The following is a 12436-nucleotide window of genomic DNA, read 5'->3' as shown; positions in this document are numbered from 1 at the left end:
TTTCCTTCCTGTAGCAGCCGTGTGTCTACTCATACCCACCTTTAGAGCTGCTTCGTACCTGCTTTGACAAATCTGCTTTTAAAGTGCAGAAGAGAAATGGGGTTTTATGACTACAATAAGTAATATGAACCAGCGGGAGGTCACCTTAAGTCATTTTGGTATGATTAGGGGTCATAATGTCACTCAATGTGTCACTCAGATGCACAATTCTGATCCTGGTTTATTTGGTTCATTTCTCACTACTGATTTAAAGTTCGCAAAAAGACATTTACGGACTTTAACTTAAAATATTTATGGAGTCTATTGGATTCTTCAAGTTTATTGATTTAAACCTCTCCCAATAAAAAAAAAAAACAGGCAATGGGGTAAATGACCATAATTTGAGTATTTGAGTAATACACAAGGAGTTCTGCAAAGTAGCACAGATGGACTCATAGTTGGGTATTTGTGTGAGATACTAGATATGATGCCACATCAGAAGCTTATCAATAATTGTTGCTTTTGTTACAATAACATTTATACACACAGGGTAATCCCACACATTGAGGCCTGCGTTACTATCTGTTCACCACCAGGAGCTTCAGTAATTAAACCTAAATGTTCTGAACAATAAACTCTATTCATACCGCAGTAGTTGTGACACGTGAACTTTTATATTTCAATAAGTGGTTCCTTTCTGTAGCTCCACCTCTGCTCAGAATGCCCCATCCTTCAGAGCAATTAGGATACTAAAAATCCTGAATACAGTTAGGATACTGTTCATCTGCAGGAGTTTATTAGGCCTATAACACCTGTTATTGTGCTCTGCTTGCCAAGCTTCTGCAAAGATCTGAAGCTCACCAGGCAGACTTGCTCAATTTTAGCTTTCATAAGCGAATAAAAAAAAAATAAAACAGCCAAAGTCCAGAGAAAGCATATAAAGAACCACTAATCATGAGCACTTTAAAGGAAAACAGGAAAGTCTGGACCACAGGAAGGAAATCAGAAAGAAAGGAGGGCTGGATCAGGGGTTTCTGCAGAGAGATCAGAGCCACGTGGCTCATGGCTTCCCTACAAAAAAAAAAAACATTAGAGCCAGCAGAACCGGGCTTCAGCGCCGTGTCCAGATCTGTGTGTGAACTCTTCGGTCTCATCCAGCTAAACATACAACACGGCGGGGGAGTTAAGCCCCTCACGTGGCTCCCTGAAACAAGCCAGCGTAAAGGTAATTACTGCTTAAGCAAACGGTTTGGACAGCGATTACGCTACCGTTGTTCTCCCTCCTCCCTCCAGCGCCGAGCTGCCAGCGCGGGAGTCAAAGGTGAAAGCGTTTACAGCAGGAGCGAGCAGGCGAAGCGTGAAGCGCCACCAGGGCCGTCCCTTGGGTAAACAGCAGGAAAAGGTAATAACTCATCCACACACCGAACACAAACCGTGTTTCCTGCCAACTTCCCTCTTTTACTGAGTCTGACCACACACACACACACACACACACACACACACACACTCACACTCCATCAGTGTGAGTGTAGCTAAAATGCAAACCCACACATGCATGCAAACAAATCCACAATCCATCAGGCATCTATCCGCTTTCAGAAGATATTTTCAAAGCGTTTCAAACAGCAGAAGAGTCGAGTTAAAGTGCAAACATCAGATGGTAAACACCTGATTTGTCCTGCATAGAAAGCGTTTTTTTCGTCTGGAAACATCATCAGCGGCGTTCTGTCCCCCTAAAAGCTGCCGTGTGAGGGTTAGACCTGTGCACGGCTGCAGTCTGATGCAGCTCCCCGCGAAGATATCTGATCTCCAGCATGAGAATCGTTGCATGCATGATACCCAATCAGTCACCATCGCTAACATCTGTCAGTGGCATCAACCAAGAGCGAGTCATCCTGCTGATGCTGCCACTTTCCTCTTCTTCTTGTTCTTCTTCTTCTTCTTCCCCCTCCAGCTAACTCTACAATCTTCACGCCTCTCAGAGAACAGTTAAAAAAAAAAAACCCAGAGATAGAAATCAACTAACATCAGAATTTCCCAACATGTCTGCACTATCTTACACAGAATCAGGGATGAGTAATACGTGGCATTAATTCTAATTAAATTAATCAATGACAATGCTTGTGAAGAGCGAGTGGAGAGGGGGGGGAGTGGAGGAGGGGGTTGGAGGAGGAGAAAGCAATGCATTCACACCTATCATCTAATTATACAACAACATTAATCCCATTAGGGCTGGAACTGATTGCCAGGGTCCAGACCCTGGCTGCTCCCGCCGCTGCTGCAGCGGAGCCTCTGCTCCGGCCTGATAACAACTCTAATCACGCCCGGAGATCTGTATCTGCACCGGAGATCAGGCCCCGCGGCTTATCTAAAGTTCACATCGAGCTAAAAGCAGAACAAAGACGGAGTTAAAGAAACACACAGGAGGGGAGAGCCACCGAGGCGCTGTGCGAGGGGCGCCGGGTACGTGTCTGTGTGCGTGTTATTCAGATTTAACAAAATGAAAGAATGAATCCCTCTGCTATAAATCTACGAAGCTTTTTAAACAACAAATCTTTAACTTTTTAATAACTATAAACTGTTTTATTAAAGAAAAGGAGGAGGAGGAGGGGGTCAGCTTCCTCGTCTGGCCTCTGCAGACGTCCTGGTTTGCTCTCAGTCACGGGAGACAGCGTTATTATTCACGCTGACCTCTGAGCTGGAAGGCTGATGTCACAAAGCGGGGCCCAATCAGCAGTGAGAATCAGCAGCCTCTTATCTATCTACCATCAGCAGGCCTCCTTATCGGCCTCAAACATCTTTCTCAGAGGGTGGGGGAGCGGCATGGCAGGCTGGCTGGGCTGCCATTAAAAACACACACACACACACACACACACACGACACATTCACATAACAGCTATGGGTTCTGCTCGCTACCTCCGCTCCACTTCCTGCTGCTTTTCTCTTTGTCATTTCAGTCATCTATTCATTTATCTGCACAGACACCAACCCGTCAACATGCAACATCCAGATGTAATTACCCTCCCCTCCATCTGCCTCCTCTTTTTTTTTCCCCTTCCTGCTTTATCAGCCGCAGCGATCGCCGCCAACTTTTATCACGTCTCCCATCTCAACCGCCAAAATATAAGCTCAGGGAATCCAGCCTCCGTGGGCTGCTTGGTATCTCTCCCATCAAGGAGAGGAGCCTTATCAGGCTGAAAGATCTCCAACCGTTAGGGAGGATGACGCACAAAGAGACATAGACAAATATCTATCTGCTACACAAACAGCTCGTTCTCCTCCACACTCTGAGCCTCCAGAAAGCCATTGTTGGTGGAAAAAAAGTAGAAAAAAAACTGTTCAAAGATATAAATACCCTGCATGTTTTTATTTTTTTCATTTAGAGTTATCTTTTTTAAGCTATTTCAGGTTGGAAAGTTTAAAATCGGGACTAGTGAGGAACTTTGTGACATTTGATAGCAGCTTTCAGCACCTGTCAGCTTTTAATGCTCACACTGAAAAACACTGTTTTACCAAACCTGTAAACCTGCCTTCAGAGGAACAAGCAAACAGTTAAAAAAATTAATATCAACCCACTCCCTGCTACAAAGCAGCTCCATTTCCTTTAATGGCCACAAGAGGCAGCATTGAGGCTTTTGGTTTAGGTTTTGGCTTGTTGTGTAATTTATTTGTCCTTCAAGCAGATATGTCAACTTTCTCTCTTCACAAAAAATGTTCTTGCAGCCGATATTTACATGAACCACTGATTAAACCTTTTCTTTTTCAATTTAAAAAAAGCACAACTGCTCACAGAGAGGGAAAAGCAAATATAACTACTTTACATTAACTCAATTTTATCACTAGGTGTGTTATCCCCTATAGGTTGAGACAGTCGTAGGATGAGTTGAGTAAATTAACATTCAAAGATTATTCACTGAATCAACTTTAAATTGCATGTGAAGGCTCTTTAAACCCCAAAGAAAACACAGTCGGACAGACATAAAATAGGATTTAGCCAGGCTGAGTTGTTTATTTATTTTAAATTAGTTTTTTATACATTAGTATCAGTGATATCAAAGATGGTATATAGTAGGGTTAGCAAAATAATCAATGTCTCGATATAATCAGTACTAAAAGTAAATTATTTAAAAATACAGATTTGTGTATAAATGTATGTAAATGGGCCCATTCACATCTGCCTAAATTGTCACACTTCTTCCAGCTACAGCAGCGCAGACCCTCCCATCTCCTCCCTGCAGCTGTTAACGGGAGTCTTAAAGTCTGCCAACATGTGGATAATAGCCAGAAGAAAACATGCAACCCTCTTTATAGACAAGATAAACACAAATGTGTTGTTCGGGGAAACTTTCTCAGGCAGACAGACAAGAAAAATGAAATGCTGAACGATGCTACTTGCTAAGCTAGCATGTAGCTAGACAGTAAAGTTTTAAACCTCCCAGACAAGATAAGCTAACGTTAGCTGTTAGCTGGGTACTGTTAGCCTGAGCCTCCCCTTTAAACCACCCAACGCTCCCTTCTGCCACGGTTATCCTAACCCACCGAGCTATCGCTAAATTTAGTTAGCTTTAGCTAAATTAACTTTGTGTTAGCACACCTCACTTTAACTTTACCTACTTGTTGATATGGTTTATCATAGCCTATTTTATTTTAGCCTAGCTTAGTTTATATTATCCTACCTAATAATTAACTTGACATTAAGCCAGTAAACAGGGAATTTATCAGAATTAATGATTTGTTTTGAAGATGTAACAACACACAAGGCAAATATATACCTCTTGATTGGGTCTTTAACTTTGTCAATATGTTTAATCATCCTTCATATTACGTTAACGGGTGCCATGTCATGATCAGTGTGCCTTATACCATGGTCTTAGTGAATACTCAATTCTGATTGGTAAAAGGGTGTCCCTTAAAAAAAGTGTTATATGAGACCTATAAAAAAGTTCCGGTCAAATACCCTGATTGTCCAAAATTGTTGCGCTGCCTCAAACGTTAGCTGGTTCTGGCAAGACAGTTGAGGCTGGTTACCCTGACAATGCGTCACGACCGATATTAAATCGCTCTCTCTGCCAATTCTGGTGAAAAAGGTGTCCATTATCAGAAATTAATGGACTTCACGGAAGCAAGTTGGTTCACGCCTCCATGTCGTCAATTAATTTCTGATAATGGACACCCCGTCGGGCATTACCACTTACTTGAAGAATATGCGTGTTTCTTAAAGACCTGATTTTAGAATACTGTTGGAAAGACTTTCTTTAGCCCTGACACTTGTTTAATGATCAACTTGTTGATTTTCTTATTGTTTAAGCACACAGTGCACACCATTCTGTCGAGGTCAGGTACAAGGACTGAACCAAAACTGTGTACAAAGAAATTCATGTCTCAAAGCAATGATAACTATTAATCAAGATAACATTTGAAAAAATACAAAAAGGTCATGTTACTAGGAAAAACATGCAATAAGCTTGTCTCGGTACTGTAGATTTTTTTTTTTTTCCTTGAAACAGATTCCATCAGATTAGAATGAAACAAGTGTGCTAATCTACTTTGTTCTTTTTGAGGTTAGATTTTTATTGTTTTTAGACTCTCTCGTCTTAAGTTTTACACCCTTTTTAAACTCTTATCTGAAATCTGAATTTACAACAGACTGTCACAATCTGGTTTCATCTGCAACAAAACAAATGCAAGTAAAAACGGGTTTAAAACAGCAGATAATTCTGTGGTCTCCAGTTTAACTTGGAGAGTAAGAACAGAGTAAAAGCAGAGCCGTTTAAGGCGTCCGTGTCGGACCATTGGTATAAAACCCGACCCAACAACAGTGTGACATGTCGTGAACTTTGGCTCCAAGCACCATTTTGGATTAACAGCTACAGCAGTGAGAACAGGAGAGGCAGAAGTAGCGCCTGCCAATACCAGCTACCTCCTCACCTCCAACATATCCCAGCCGAACAGCGTTCTTATCACTCCAGACTCTTTCCTGTCAAAATGTCGGCCGAACCACAAGAGAGTCACGAGACCGAGGGCCCGGCCGATCTCGGTGGACCAGAGCAGCTAATAAAGACGGCCGTGACACCCAGGGGACGCATGCATGGTACACGCCATGTCTTAGCCGAGATTATTAGCCACAGGGGTCTGGAGTACATCTCCAGGTCTCACCGATGGCTGTGCTGGAGCCTCCTGCTGGGAGTTTAGAACTTCGCCATGGAAACAGAAATTACAAAACAGGAAGTGACTCGGGGGCGGCGTATTGCCGAGTGTGCAGATACAAGAATCAGAGACTGGTCCTCCAGGTCTAGTGGTGGAATGCTCCCACCAGGCCCTGCAGGGTCTTGACCAAAAGAACAAGTTCCCACAAACTGAACCTCCTCTGTAGGTTTGCCTGGTTGTGTCTAAAGGATACGGTGAGGAACTCTGTAGAGCTGCTACTAATTAATGTGAACAGAAAAAAGTCGATTGAAGTGCTCTGGCCTATTTGGAGGTTTCCCAGTCAGGCCCAGAACTCCTTGGAGGGACTATATTTCCCTTCTGGGCTGGAAATGTCTACGTTAATTTTCTCCACCATCATAAACATCGCGGGGTAAGAGAAGGAGTCTAATCTGGACCTGGACTGAGTGAAAACCCCACCACTGTTGGATTTTGCATCTAAGGCACTCGACTCCAGCAGGTACGGCCATCAAAGACAGCAAGAGTGCATCCAAGTCACCAATTATATCACCGACATTAAAAGCCGGATCGCATTGTACATACGCAGTCCTCTGAAATTTTTACACTGTACACGGCAAATTTTGGACTCAATAAAGGGGGCCTTTCAAAATGTACACACCCCTGTTAAAACAGACTGTCGTGAAATCATTTCAAAACCTTTCTCCACATAATCTGCCCTTTAGCCTGTAAAGTTAGACAGCACAATTCCCAAATCTGTTAAAATAGAAAAAAAAAGATTAAAATCCCTGCATGCATGCATGTGTGTGTGTGCCCACTTTACGTAAAACTTTGTTAAGATTCAGTCTTCTTTGGTAGGAGTCTATCAGAAACCAACATCTTGACTTAGAAATTTTTGCCCACTGTGTCAAAAGTTCTCCAACTCTAGCAGATTGTCTTCTTAAAGTGATCTACCAAATCTTATTTTTCACTCTGGCCACGCCACTCCAAAACTTCAATTTCCTGACTATGAAGCCATTTTCTGTTGCTCTATATGCACACAGATGCTAAAAAACACAAAATCCATCCTTATCTTCCGCTTTTTAGCAGCGACCTGAACGTCTGAGATGACTCTGATGGCCATATTTTTATTCACCTTGACAAAAAAAAATCCTCCAAAAAATAGTTCTAATCGAAATCAAGTTACCCCAGATCATGATGCTATGGTGTGCTATTGGTGATTGGTGCTGTGAGACCAGCTCTACAAATTAAGGCTTTGGGATGCAAAGGTCAGGGAGATTTAACTAGGATAGCTCCCAATAACACTGAAAGATGAAATTAAATCAAGTTGCTTCAACAACGTTTCAATTTAAGGGTTTGCACAGTTTGTAAATTAACTAAAAAAAATCCAGCTGAATTTATAAAGGATACATGTGATATCATTGTGGGAAAAGATTTGAATGGATTTTTCATTGTTTTAATTTATGTACGTCACACAAACCTGGTAACCTCACACCAACGTGTGGGGACTGGAGTACCCAGAGAGAATCCATGTATGCTTGTGGGAGAACAGGCAAAGTCCACGCTGAAGATGTCCAGCTGGGATCTGAACCCAGAACCTTCTTTGTGCAAAGCAACAACACTAACCGCTGTGCAATGACTCAGTCAGATGAAATATCACAGATACCTCCAGAATGAAGGAATGAATGTTTCACACACTACTGACAATACTCCCTAACAGATGTATTCAGACACTTGGCATTGACTCACAAACTTTAAGAACTTGACAATAAGGACAGAAATCGAGCTTCAGGTCTCTGAGAGGAGCAAACAAAAAAAAAAAAAAAAACGACACAAACTGATTAATCTGTAAAGTTATTTTTAGCCTCGTGGGCTGAGTAGGCGATGACGTCTACCAGGGTCCTGTTGAGTTTGGTCAAAAGTTCAAACCACTTTCAGAACATCAAAGCAACACTTCAAAACCCAAAATCAGCACAAACGTTTCCACATTTTTCCTTCTGAACATGAATAGACGTCAGGTTTATTTTTTTTTTTTCACCCACGGTGAGCAGGCTGATGGTTGCAGCTCCGTCACAGGTGAGTTCATTCCCACACCGTGGTGAATACATGATAACGGTCAAAAAAACACCGAACCGCTCGTCAAAAATGCTTCAGCAGATCCTCCGAGCAGCTGAAATGATTTGGGTCAAACATCTACTTTCTCAGACGCTCACAGATTTGTTGCTTTTTTGCAACATGTGACAGGAAACTGAAGATGTTCGGGTTCTAGATGGATTCAGTCTGATATTACCAAAGGTCACGACGGGCTTAGGGAAATTCAACAGACAACCATCAGCAAGTTCTGACAACAACGTGAATCAATGAGGAAAGGAGGCGCAGCGGTTATTCTGAAACACATTTCAGCAACAAGAGGAAAACGTTTTATCTCTGTACAGTTTACAGTTTCGTTTACAGTCAAATTACAAACCTCAATAACACTGTAAGGTTAAATGGCAATGATTCAAAGTTTTCAATAGTTTCACACCAGAAACATCTGAAAAGTGTGGAGTGCGTTTGTATTAAGGCCCCATGAGCCGATATTTTCTGGAACCTTCAGGTGCAAAGCCGGTATTTCTAGTCTGCGGGCCCACAGACTGAGATTTGAGCCCATTCCTCTTCACAAAACAGCCCCAGCTTTCTCAGATTGGATGGAGCTAAACATATTTTGTTTCCCCACATATTCTCAATTGTATTTATCTCTGGACTTTGACTAGGCCGTTGTAACACATGAACATGCTTTGATCTAAACCAAGGGTGTCCAAAGTAGGGCCCAGAGGCCCCCAAATGCAGTTCATAAATGATTTGGCCCAAAAGCAGGGATAGCTGATGCAGATGGATAATTTTTATTTTTAATTAGAGTCAAATTATTAGGTACAGAGTATTCATCTTTTAATCACCACACCTTTTGCATTTTATTTAACTTCATAGCAAATAGAACCCCATCTATACTCAAAAGTAGGCTTTGGTGCACAAAACTAATAATAATAATATTGGCTAAATACAGTTTTCAAAGAACGAGTGACCCAAATCCTGTTTTTAATGCTAAGAATAGATGAAAAACTTGGTGATTTATTTTTTTTCCCATTGAGATGGTCACCCATTAGCAAAGCAACTTGCAAACTGGATAACTGTCTTTTAATAAGGCAAACGTGCAAAATATTTTTTTTTCAAGTTTTAGACCTACAATGATTTATGCATCCCTTTCCCCACAGAGTAAAAACATCCCAATACAATTATAGGGTAATTCATTTATTATTATTATTATTATTATTATTATTATTATTATTATTATTATTATTAGCATGTTTAGGGTTGTTATGTGTCAAGTCTTCCGTAGCCTCCATCGGGTTTTGTCCTGGCGCCCTACATCCACATTGGCTGCTTCTCTAATAAATGCGCTCTTTGCTAACTTCATCTACGCAGGTGTGTTGGTTAAGTACTGTGGCTGTCTCGCGTTCTTTCCCTTTCCAGATCTTTTGACCTCTGTGAGATGTCACAGGTTATGACCCTGCTTTAAGCTCCTCCCCTACCTTCTCCCTGACCTGTCTGCTATGTTCCTTGGTCTCCTTAGTGCAGTTCGTACTTCGGTGTTCTCTAACAAAACCTCTGTGGCCTTCACAGAACAGCAGCATTTGCTAGTGCGGTGACTTCTGAGGGTCGCACAAGGTTTCATTTAAAAAAGGTAGGAGTGAAGAAAATGTATCGCACAAAGCACACCACACGTTTCAGATTGTTTGCAAATAATAATAATAATAATAATGCCTTCCACGTTTCAGTTGTCTACCATAGAAAAATCCCAACAAAATGTCTTAAAGTTTGCTGTTGCAAAGCTCCAAACCGGCGCTGTAAGGATGCACCTGCTCCAGCCTGGATGTGAGCACGCTGATCAGACCTCTACGGCTTGCAAACATGAAGGCATTTCTGTGGGGTGATATCACGCAGACTAAACTTCCAAGTGTTGCCAGCAGACGGGAGGTTTCTGAGGACAGGGTGACACAATCAACGATGCAAAAAGCCAAACAGGCCGATAAGACACCTTCCAGCTGCAGCCTCCTAACTGCTCCTGAACTTTCAAACACAACCCATCACACCTCGGCGTGCAACAGACCTATTAATACGCCTTTTTTCTCTCTCTCTCTCTCTCTCTCTATCAACTCTGAACATCAGTTACCGCCTGATAAAGCTTCACACGTTTTATAAACAGGAAAAGCTCGGAGACCTGCCGAGCGCTGGAGCCAGAGAAAAGGGCCCCTTTCAAGCGGCCCCCAGATGCATTATTGAGTTAAAAGGATAGATGTGTGTGTGTGTGTGTGTGGGGGGGGGGGGGATCCAATTGTGAGCAGCTATCAGCGGCTGAGATCAGCCATGCAGGCCTATCTGCAGCCCCCATCTCTGGGAGAGAGAAGTGAAAAGCCAGCGAAGGGGGGGGGGGGGGGGGTGGGGCCTGAGACTGAAAACAAATAATGAAAAAAAAAAAAAAGATCCAATTTTAATCTTTATCTGAGCTCACATCGGATCGCTGCTTTATCTCTCCTCACATCGGCTTTTTCAGAGAACACTGACGTTTCCACAACAGAATTAAACAGGAAGCCGCGGCGACGCGTTCAGCTCAGCTGCCGATGGACAAAAAAAAATGAAAAGAAAAGAAAAGAAAAAAGCTCAGAAACAGAAGAAATGAAAAGTTTTCTACGCGCTCAGAGAGGCTCTGAGAAGGGAGGAGAAAAAGCTCTGCGGCTCAGGCCGCTTTTACGGCCGCGCTTCGGTTTGGTCCTCAGAGGCGCGTTCATGTCAGATTTATACTGAGACGGGCTGAAGTTCGGCTCTGATTCGGCTCCTGGGGTCAAGGGCCCTTTCACTGTTTTATTTGTTAAATTAACCTCCATTAGTCCTCACACTGAAAACATCTAAATTAGCGATAAATTCACTAAAACGGTGAGTTGTGGTCTGTTAAGAGATCACAAAATTGGTCCAAAAAAGGACAAATTCCAAGGCTTATTTAAAAAAAAAAAACACCTTCAAACCTAGACTGGTTTAACATGGACCGGATTAATTTACACTCATCACAAAAGTGTGTAGGTTAACCTCAATTTTCCTTTTTTTCCTTTTTATAAAACCTTACATTCGGGCCATTAAACCTGAACTAGAACATTTTACACTGAGGATAAATATTTTAAAACACTCAATAATCGATGTGATCATTAAAAAAATACCCTGTAATGAGTATCTGGACGCTGACGCTTTGAATATTTTCGAGTCGTGTATTTTTTTTAAATACATACTGATCATTGGAATACAAGTTTTAGAGGTCATCGTTTGTTTTGACGCATCTGTGACCATCCTGCCCAGGTTTCAGCAGTCCAGGTGTTCCACAGCTGGGCTGCTGGCGTCCAGGGTTTAATATTTAGTGAAATGGCCCTTTATCCAAGTGCCGAAGCAGAAGCTACACACCAGACACCAACTTCAGCGCGGAGAACTCCACATATTCCGTCTCTCTGAGAGCGTTCGCATGAAAAGCCAGCATGGAGAAGCAATATTGAACTTGTCGGCTCCTTACGCTTAATCTGCCGGGGTTTGCTCTGCTTTCTCCGGGACATACTGGCTCTCCTCCCGCGTCGGTCCTCCCTCTGGTGGCGACTTCTTCTTTATCGTCTGCGGCCGTTCACGGCTCAGAGATCCGCATGACCCTCCAGACGGCTGGGGCTACCTGTGGCCGCTCAGTCCGCACCTTGTCCTCCCGTCTCCCCGCGGCTGTTATTCCGCCGCCGGGCTGTCGGAGAGCCGCTTGCCGTCAGAAAGCGTCGGTTCCGAGGAGCTGGGCGGGCTGCCTTGCTGCTGGGTTCTGTCAACTTTCCTCTCGCCGGTCCGCCCACTGGTCCGCCTGCGGGAAGTCTGAGCCGGAGAGCCGCTTCCAGTGGAACCGCAACGCTACAGCCGAACTGCGCGACTACCGAGGCGGAGCAGGAGGAGCGTCCTCCCCTGCGTCTGACGTAACGAGACGCACTCGTCTCCTATTGGTCCACACACAGGCGTCGTTTTCAAGCAGTCAAAATACAATAAAATAAAATGTATAAATAGAAGAAAATATACAACCCTCCTGACAACAATGTAAATAAAACGAACCCAAATGATATTTAGAAAAGTTAATTTAGTTGAAATAAAAAAGTTATATCCTAGCTTGAAAAGTGAACCTTTTCATATAGAATGCTGTCAAAATACAACCAGAAGAATAGCAAAACCAAATCTGATTTGATTATTT

General features: G+C 42.8%; 1 protein-coding gene across 1 annotated transcript in view; it reads right to left on the bottom strand.

Moving 5' to 3' along the window:
• zfpm1 (zinc finger protein, FOG family member 1) overlaps positions 1–12125 on the bottom strand; it is a 127543-nt gene extending 115418 nt beyond the window's left edge. Inside the window, exon 1 of the mRNA XM_036125818.1 lies at positions 11735–12125. Within this exon, the coding sequence (XP_035981711.1) occupies positions 11735–11774 (40 nt within the window). The 5' untranslated portion in view covers positions 11775–12125. The remainder of the gene's footprint in view (positions 1–11734) is intronic.
• Between the last annotated feature and the right edge of the window lie 311 nt (positions 12126–12436).

The sequence above is a fragment of the Fundulus heteroclitus genome, chromosome 2 (assembly GCF_011125445.2).
Source record: "Fundulus heteroclitus isolate FHET01 chromosome 2, MU-UCD_Fhet_4.1, whole genome shotgun sequence".
In the NCBI taxonomy this organism is placed as follows: domain Eukaryota; kingdom Metazoa; phylum Chordata; class Actinopteri; order Cyprinodontiformes; family Fundulidae; genus Fundulus; species Fundulus heteroclitus.
Note: the sequence above shows the minus strand (reverse complement) of the source record. Positions and strands in the feature narration are given on the sequence as shown.